Source organism: Benincasa hispida, chromosome 1 (genome assembly GCF_027475165.1).
Source record: "Benincasa hispida cultivar pf3 chromosome 1, pf3_genome.v1.1, whole genome shotgun sequence".
In the NCBI taxonomy this organism is placed as follows: Eukaryota; Viridiplantae; Streptophyta; class Magnoliopsida; order Cucurbitales; family Cucurbitaceae; genus Benincasa; species Benincasa hispida.
The window spans coordinates 29,467,086-29,476,865 of NC_143478.1; the positions used below are offsets into that span (position 1 = coordinate 29,467,086).

Sequence of the window (9,780 nt, forward strand, 5' to 3'; positions counted from 1 at the left end):
CGAATTCTTTTTCACCGGGTGTGAATCAGGATAAAGGGAAACTAGAATTTGGTGGCTCCTAAAATCCTCAACTTTCATTTATCCGCATACTCGTTCATCCCCGCTGGGGGAATGGGATTTGCCCATAAGCTATAAGGGCGAGGTGGTTGGAGGTGAGCTAAAGTGGAATGACGGAGATTGGATGGCATGGAAAGCTGAGTAGGGTTTGGGGCGAGTTGTGGGCTACATTAGATATGGGTTGAAATGGCGAGAGCTGAGATAACGATGATGTTTGGGAAGAAGCAGACCCGATGGAAACACCAAGATTAACAGTGAAATATAATTAATTATAATTTTTTAAAATTTGTTTATAGATATTAACACTAAATACTTTTTGGTTAGTATTATGTAAAATAAAAAGTTAAAAGTGTAAATCATGCATCTTAAGAATCAAATTGATAAAAAACTCAAATCCAAAAGCATAATTGCAACATTTTAAATTTTAGATACAAAATTGAAATCGAACCAAATGATTTTTCTTGGGAAAATTACCTTTTTGTCCCCATATTTTGAAGAATATGTGCACTTGGCCCACGATTTTTAAATACGTACGTTTTTAGTTCCTATATTTATAAAAATATGTTTATTTGGTCATAGAGTTTTCAAAATATACATTTTTAGTCATCGGATTTATAAAATAGATTTAAAAGGTCGTTGAAATATTTTTGTTTGATTTTTTAAAAATAATTACATGATATTTAAAATTAGAAAAAAATATGAATTTTAAAAATTATTCTTCTAATTTAAAATGCAATATAATTATTCAAAATAATAATATAAAGTTATTTGAGGGATTGTTTAGACCTATTTATTAAGGGACTAAAAATGTAAGTTTTGAAAATTCAATGACTATATGAGTCTATTATTATAAACCTGAGGACTAAAAAAGTATGTTTTTAAAACTCATTGACCAAACACAGATATTCTTCGAAACTTGAGGATCAAAAGGATCATTTTTCCAATCTTTCTTTTATATATAATATATGAGATGAAAGAACCAAATCGAGTACAAGTTCATCTAGGTTGAACTATATAAATTGGACTAATTTTTTTTAAAAAAATAAAATAAAAAATAGAAAAAATCTATTTTGTCTATGAACTAACGTGCATTTAATAAAATTTACGTGTAGAAGATAAATTCATGCAACTATTACATTTATTGAGTTTGTATTAAATTTGGAAATGATTGCTTAAGTTTTTATTAAATGCTACAAAAAGTTCAATGATGAGGATTAAGAAGAAATCGCATCACTTCTTTTGTTTATTTTATTTTATTTCCTTTTTTATTTTGAGTTTTAAAAAAAAATTGTACTACTTTTCAAAAAAACAAAACAGAGAAAATTAATGACATCACAATAAACTCAAAAGTACAATTAAATATAAAACCAGCACCCGTCCCCACAGGTGGCCCACGATCCACCTTCCTCCTCCGCGGCTCCACCGGCCACCGCCGCCGCCGCCACCACCTGTCTCTTCAACCTTGAGTTTCCGTTTGCAGGTGCACCTGTTGACTTGGTCCAGGCTAGAACCTTCATAAGGGCCCCCCACTTTTGTAGGGCCTTTGACTCATAAATGAGAAAATCGCGATTTCTACGACGACGGAGGAAAAAAGATCGACGGTTGCTCCGGCGACGAATGGTGGAGCCCGCCGCTGACTGTGATAGAATTGATACAATGAGATTGAAAGGACGAACGGTAAACTTGTTTAGCGATGGGGTTCTTAAACTCAGGGTTAAAAATCTGTTCAATTATTATTACTAACCCTTATCCCAATTTGTCCATTGGTTTGAAAAAGCTTCACGATCTTCACAATTAATAGTCTGTGAAGAAATGAACGGCTAATATGCTGAACACATCGATGAATAGTATTGTTGAATTTTGTTTTTAGTTTAAAAATGTAAATAGGAATTCAATTTTAATAATGGATTCAGGAATCCCATTCCCAGATAACTTGAACGGCTCGACGAAATAGCTATGAAATTGGTTACTGATAAAAAATTCTGTCTGTATGTAGGCATTATTTAATATAAAAGCCGAGAGCTCACCATGTGGACAGGAATGAAGTTCAACCTTTTGTTTTTCTCTCAATTACTGTGAGAACCTCCATAATATCCACTTTTGATTTGATTCCCATTCATTTTCAAAGAGAAAGCAAGATTAGATCTCTTCTTTTTCGGATCCAGATGCAAACAAATTTTTTTGTAAGTTCTTTATGCTTCACTTGCAGACTTCAAAACTTGGTTCATCTTTATAATTTCTGATGATCTGTTTTCAATGGTAGTGTATCAATTTGAGTCCATTTTTACAAACTTTCCTCTAATGATGTAGGGCCCCTCTTAATCCTTTTGTCTTTTAAACTTGAATTTGTTAACTTCCAATCTGGGACGTATTGTATTCGTTGTACTGGAGATTGAAAGTTCCATGTTTAAGCCATGGGAGCTTGGGGCCGCCCTTTCCTGAAGTATGTTAAATATAATTTTGCTACCCTTAATTTGGTTCCCATCTCCTATTCTTCTTGGAAGATTTGGATTTTGAATTCAATGGCAATGACTATTTAGAAACTAATGTCACTGCCCAAATGCGATCCAGTTGGTAATCTGGTATAGAAGTGGCTGAAAAAGCAGAGTTTCAATGATACCATGTTCTTTTCTATATAATTGTATGAGTCCTACTTCTAAAAGTTCTAGCTATTAGATTAATATTCATTCCCAATATATTGCCTGAACTTTTTGTTAATTAATGTTGCATGGCAAGTGGACTTCTTATCTTCAAAGTTAAAATATAGAGGAAGTGCTTACAAGTTGGCTCAATCAACATTTATCTCTTAGAGTTTAGCTTTTAGAAAGTTGGATATTTCATGTATAAATTCTTCACTGGTGGTTTATGTTCAGAAATTTTGTCAGCAGTTCAAGCTACATAGAAGGTTCCTTGTACCACTTTTTTTTTCTTGTGTCTATCTATCCTATCTTAGCTTTCCATCATTTTGCTTATAGTTTCCTTTTGGTAATATGACTCTATCAAGATATTCAAACTAAATTTTCTTCTCAGGTTGGCTTGGACGAGTAGTTGAATCAAAATACTCGGCTACTCTGGTGCTGAAAAGACATTTGAAATAAATTCCAGTCATTCAGGTTCAAGGCTGATTCAAGTCGAATCTGGTTGTAAACATGGCCATGGATCATACTGTAAAAGTCATTCTAGGCTCAATTGCCTTCGCAGTCTTCTGGTTATTAGCTGTTTTCCCTGCTATTCCATTTCTACCAATTGGGAGAACAGCAGGATCTCTCCTAGGGGCAATGCTAATGGTTGTATTTCGAGTCCTAACTCCAGATCAAGCATATGCGGCCATTGATCTCCCAATACTTGGTCTTCTGTTTGGGACAATGGTAGTTAGTGTTTATCTTGAAAGAGCTGATATGTTCAAGTATTTGGGTAAGGTGCTGTCGTGGAAGAGTAAAGGAGCAAAGGATTTAATCTGTCGAGTGTGTCTGATATCTGCAATTTCAAGTGCGTTTTTCACCAATGACACCTCGTGCGTGGTTTTGACTGAATTTGTTTTAAAAATTGCCAGGCAACATAATCTTCCACCCCGTCCCTTCCTTCTTGCCCTTGCATCAAGTGCAAATATTGGCTCTTCAGCAACACCTATTGGCAACCCCCAAAACTTGGTCATAGCTGTTCAGAGTAAAATTCCTTTTGGGCAATTTGTGATTGGAATACTCCCAGCGATGCTTGTTGGTGTTGTTGTAAATGCTTTAATTATTCTTATCCTATATTGGAAATTGTTATCTGTCCAGAAGGATGAAGAAGATCCATCCCCAGAAATTGTTGCAGACGAAGATGTGCTTTCTCATAGATTTTCACCAGCCAGATTGTCACACACACAAATTCCATCCATCAACTCTGCAGAATGGGATTCTCGGTTGGATTTAATGAATGCACAAAGTTCTCCATGCTCGAACGCAAATGTTGAAACTCTAAGAAATTCAGTAAGTTCAAAAGATAATGAAATCCACCGGTCTCATAGTGCTATGACAGAGTCAGCAAGAATATCTGATGCTTCAAAAGAGTGGCTGCCCAATGCATCTCCTCAGAAAAGGGAAGAAGGTTTTTCTTCTAAGAGCGTTAACTCTATGGAGAAACAGAAAGAACCAGTATCTTTGCAGTCCTCTGAAGGAAAGGAACATTGGAGCACCAAATGGAGAAGGATTGCATGGAAATGCTGTGTTTATCTTGTGACTATAGGAATGCTAATTGCTTTATTGTTGGGCTTGAATATGTCATGGACTGCAGTGACTGCTGCACTTGCTCTTGTCGTTCTTGATTTCAAGGATGCTCAGCCATGCCTAGAAAAGGTTCGAACCATTATTCTTTGTTCGTCTTTAATTACTGCAAATTATAATTTTTCCATGGAATTTAACAATACCTTTTTTGTTACTATTTCTACAGGTTTCCTATTCACTTTTAGTCTTCTTTTGTGGGATGTTTATGACGGTTGATGGATTTAACAAGACTGGATTACCAAGTGCCTTTTGGAATTTCATGGAGCCACATGCGCAGATCGATCGTGTTTCTGGGACTGTTGTTCTTGCTCTTGTCATACTGTACCTCTCAAACTTGGCTTCAAACGTGCCTACTGGTATTAAATTCTTCTCCTCCCACTGTTCCTTGTTTTCCCAATTTTCAATTTTCTTTTCCATTTCTATCTTAAATTATGATAGCCTTTATAGAATGAAGATTCCAATATAGCAAAGAAACCCTGACCACCTTTATTTGGAGGTTTTTTGGTGTTTAATTATATGAAATGAACAAAATAATTTATCAAGAAATTTCTGATTATGAGTAGAATCACTGCAACTGATGTTTAAATAAGGTTGAGGTTATGAACATATGACAAAATCAACAAACAGACGGGAAAAAAAACACTGGTTGTCATTGTTTGCTTAGCATTTCATGATTAGATGAGGATAGATAGGTACTAACTCAAAAAATTAATCTCTTCATTTGATTTAAGGTTTTGAATGAAAAGTGATAAGCACATAATTTTTCTTGATTAGTGAACATTATGTAATTCTCTGGTTCGATTGACCCATTAGTTGCCGTGAGAATGCAATTGTATCTTATGCTTTGTCGTTGTCGATTTGTTAGTTCTTCTGCTTGGAGCACGAGTTGCCGCATCGGCTGCTGCAATATCTGCAACCGAAGAAAAACGGGCATGGCTTCTTTTAGCTTGGATCAGTACTGTAGCTGGAAATCTCTCATTATTAGGGTCAGCTGCAAACTTGATAGTGTGCGAACAGGCTCGTCGCACTCCACAGCTAAGCTACAATTTATCCTTCTGGAATCATCTCAAATTTGGAGTTCCCTCAACTCTTATTGTTACAGCCATTGGTTTAGTTCTTATAAGATGATTTTCTTGTTTTTCTTTGCTTTCTTTTATTGTTTTTCTACAATAAAGTTTTATTTTATGAAGGTTAGAATTGTAGATTTCGTTTAAAGTTTATATATATATATGGAGAATGTTTTCTTGAAAAGTCTGTACAAATTCAAGTATGAAACAAATGTTCGATATATGGTTGAGTTGAAAATGGAAATGAACTGATAAATAGCCATTTTTGTTCAATGCCTCCTTTTTCTCTTTATTGTTATATATATATATTTATTATTGTTCTTATATTAGCTGTATGATTATTTTGAACAGGGTGTTCATGGTTTGGATTGAGTTGAAAGATTTTTTAGACCCAACCCAATTGTTCAGGTTGTAAATTTTTTCAACCCAAATAACCCTTATTAAAAAACAAACTCAACCCAACCATGGAATTTTTGGGTTGGGTTGGTTCGGGTTAATTGGATCATTTATTTAAAATTTTGTTTTAAAAACAAGAAAAATGTAAATATATAAAAATCTAATTTAATTATTTTCATATATTAAATTAAGATTAACAACTCAATTTCAATTAAAATTTTCGAGAAACAAAAAATATTAAAATTAAATAAAATTAAAATCAATATATGTATAAATAATTGTGTTATAAGTAATAACAGAATATATTTTAAAGTTAATAATAAATTCGGGTTAGTTAAGTGAACTCATGAATCAACCCAATTTATAAAATTTTCATTTATTTGAATTTAACTCAACCTAAATGAGTTGAGAACCCAAACCACACGGGTTGGGTTGGGTTGATCGGTTTTTTCGGATCATTGGATTTTTTTGAACACCCTTACTTTTGAACATAATAAGAAGAAAATGGACAAAGTGACCATCGAACCAAACCTACCTCGGTGATCTAACACTAATTTACCATTAAGTCATTAGTTTCTAATTTATTTAGGAAAAATTAGTTTAAATTATATTTGAATTTCTTAGTTTTCAAAAACAATATTTTTATATTTGATGTAATTTGGAAGCATTTATTTAGTAGTATGGATATCTTCTCAAAATCAATTGATATTGGAAAGAATAGTTAAATTAAAAAGTTAAAGAAAAAAGAGTATTTAAAAAGAATATGTGGCATATTGGTTGGTATTGTTGTAAATGCTTTAATTATTATTATTTATTTTTTTAATAAAAAATCTGGCTACCTCATACATTTCCCTCCCCCAGCCCCCCACCTTTTTTTTTCTTTTTTCTTTTTTCTTTTTTGAAAAAAACCATTCCCCATCTTTGTACTGTATTTTTTTTCATAGAGGAAAATGGATAGATTCCTTGATTGTTTGCTTGTGTTGTAACAAGTACTATTTTTATTTTTTTTATTTTTTAATTCAATCAGTTCATGAAGGACTCGAATCTCTAGCCTCTTAATTGAACACTGCATCTTATAGTCAAATTGGATTACATTATTAACAAGGATATTTACGTAACAAATGCAATTAATTTAAGAATCAAATCAACCAATTACTCATGCTTTAAAATAATATATTTGTCAACTAAGACATATTTTTAATTGAGAATTCAAATGTTCGAACTTCGTTCACGTATTGTAGAACTAAAGAAAAAACATATTCATTTTTGCTAAAATAAGTGCAATGAAGTTTCTATTTGATTGAAAATTTTGCAGGCAGCTTTCTTGGAGATCCACGATTAGTTTTGTTGGAATTGGAAAATGGAGAAATTGTTATTTCTAATCTTAAAAATTTTGGTGGGCAAAACTATCTTCTTTTTAAAAAAACTTCTTTTTATAACCTCTTTCTAATTTTTTCAATTTTTGAACCGAGAGTCTCACATAATGAAAATGCTATTTTGTTTCAGTGTCTTCACTAACTCAACTTTTGATAACTATAAAATTGGAGAAAAAAAATTAGGTAAGATTTGGGATTTAATTCCCATTTAAACTAATTTAAATTTAAGTTTTAAAAAATAAAATTAGTATAAGTCTTAAAAGGAAAAAAAAAAAAAAAAAAAACCCTACTAGAAGATTTCAAGATTCTTAGAGGAAATCTTCCAATAGACCTTTTTTTTTTCCCTTTTCTTTTAAACTTAAATTAATTCAAATTTTTTTCTCCTAAGTTTAATAAGTTAGTTAGTTTATTTTTCAGTTTAAATTTTAAATAAATGAATATACTTAATGCCTAATGGAATATTTCCAGTAAGCAAAATCTTTCAATAGGCATTTTTATTATAAAAAGAAAAAAAAATTCCAATTTAAATTAATAATAATAAAATAATAAAAAAAAAAGAGCTTAAAAAAAGGGGAAAAAACTTACCTACTCTTTACGGAAATTGAATTTTTAAACCATTTCTTTTTTTTTTTCTTCTTCTTCTTCTTCTTTTTTTTTTTTTTTTTTTTTTTTTTTTTTATTACTAATTTCAACTTTTTCTCTTAGTTAGTTAGACCTTTTCATTTAATTTAAAAGAATAATAATTTTTTTTAAAAAGAAAAAAAATCCTTAGAGCCAACGGGAAGATTTCTAGTGAAAATGCTTACGGGAAATCTTCCGGTAGTTTTTTATTTTTTTATTTTTATAAATATTTTTAAACATAACTAATTCTAATTTTTTTTTCTAAGTTTAAGTTAATTTGTTAGGTACTCTTTTAAGTTTACCTTTTTTTAAAAAAAAATGAAAAAACATAAAGCCTATTAGAAGATTTCACGTATGTATCTTTAACGGGAATCTTCCAGTAAGTTTTTATTTTTTTAAAAAAAAAATTAATTTTGAACTTAGACTAATTATAATTGTTTTTCTAAGTTAAGTTAGTTTGTTAATGCATTTTTAGTTTAAATATAAAAAAATAGTAAAAAAAACAAAAAAACTTAAAGCGAATCGGGAGATTTCCAGTAAAGATGCTTACGGGAAATCTTCCAGTAGTTTTTTTTTTTTTTTTTTTTTAAAAAAAAAAAAAAAACTTAAAACTTATTGGAAGATTTATAGTATCCATCTTTACTTGAAATCTTCTGGTAATTTTTTTTAAAAAATAATTTTGAACTTAAATTAATTCTAATTGTTTTCTAAGTTAGTTAGTTAAATTATTTTTAAATAAATTGAAAATAATAATAATAATAATATTATTATTATTATTATTATTTTTTTTTAGAAAAAAATACCGGAATGGGAAATCTTCCAGGAGACCTTTTCTTTTAATTTATTTTTAAACTTAAAGTAATTCTAATTCTTTTTAAGGTTTTTTTTTTCTTTACACGAAATATCACAGAAATCAGGGTGAGTTCAATTTTTTTAAAGATTTTCTGTAAAATTTACCAACTTGATTTTATGAAAAATTATAGGATTTTCCATAATTTTTCAAGATTTCCCGTTAAATCTGAAAAAAATCAGGATTTCTCCCGTAATTCTCCAATTTCCAGTAAGAATCTTACCATTCAAATTCAAATCCCAATTTATTTATTATTAAATTTAATTAAATTAAAATCTAGTTTAGGTTTAAAAGGGGAAAAAAAGTTTACAGAAAGATTTCTCGTTAGCACGGGAAATCTTCTAGTAGGTTTTAAATTTCTTTTCTTTTTTCTTTTCCTTTTTCTTTTACTGTTTTTTACATTCAAACTAAAAAATATATATAACTAACTTAACTTAGGAAAACAACTGAAATTAGTTGAAGTTTAAGATTATTTTTTAAAAACTTACTGGATGATTTTCCATACAAATGCATACGGGAAGTACTTTAAGTTTCTTTCTTTACAACATAAACAAAAAAAAAAAAAAAAAAAAACAAAAAAAAAAAAAAAACAAAAAAAAAAAAAAACAAATTACTGGAAGATTTCCCATAAGCATTTTTATCGAAAATCTTCTAGTTGCCTTTAAGTTTCTTGTTATAATAATAATAATTTATAATAATAATAATAATAATAATAATAATATTGGAATTAGTAAAAAAAATTGTTATAACAAGAAACTTAAAGGCATTCATTCAAAAGTTGTTATAACAATAATAATAATAATAATATTATATTATTATATAATATAATATTATTGTTATAATAATAATAATTTATTATTATTATAGGAGAAAAAATTGGAATTAGTAAAAAAAATTGGAATTCATTCAAAAGTTAGATTTACTGTTTTGTATTCTTCAGTTGCTACACTATTTACTATTTGCTATAATTTTTAATGTTTTACATTGATTGGTACAATGTTTACTATTTCTTTTTTAAACTAAAATAATTTACCTCTCAAACACATGCTATTATAACCCAAACTAAAATAATCTATACTCAAACACAAACTATAATAACCCAACTATAAAATAATCTATATTCAAACACAAACTATAATAACCCAACT

At 29.7% G+C, this 9,780-nt stretch overlaps 1 protein-coding gene across 4 annotated transcripts; it reads left to right on the forward strand.

Moving 5' to 3' along the window:
• The first annotated feature begins 1,408 nt into the window (after positions 1 to 1,408).
• On the forward strand, positions 1,409 to 5,662 carry LOC120089879 (Divalent ion symporter). 4 transcript variants are annotated; one of them, XM_090315533.1, is made up of 5 exons: positions 1,409 to 1,734; positions 2,054 to 2,240; positions 3,088 to 4,394; positions 4,489 to 4,678; positions 5,188 to 5,662. In XM_090315533.1, the coding sequence occupies exons 3-5, from the start codon at positions 3,207 to 3,209 to the stop codon at positions 5,448 to 5,450; spliced, it is 1,641 nt and encodes a 546-aa protein (XP_090171659.1). In that variant the 5' UTR covers positions 1,409 to 1,734; positions 2,054 to 2,240; positions 3,088 to 3,206; the 3' UTR covers positions 5,451 to 5,662. The 4 variants fall into 4 exon arrangements, with proteins under 4 accessions (XP_090171659.1, XP_038903236.1, XP_090171667.1 ...); XM_039047308.2 differs by lacking the exon at positions 1,409 to 1,734 and having other exon boundaries at positions 1,748 to 2,240; XM_090315541.1 differs by lacking the exon at positions 1,409 to 1,734 and having other exon boundaries at positions 2,225 to 2,962.
• Positions 5,663 to 9,780: the final 4,118 nt, after the last annotated feature.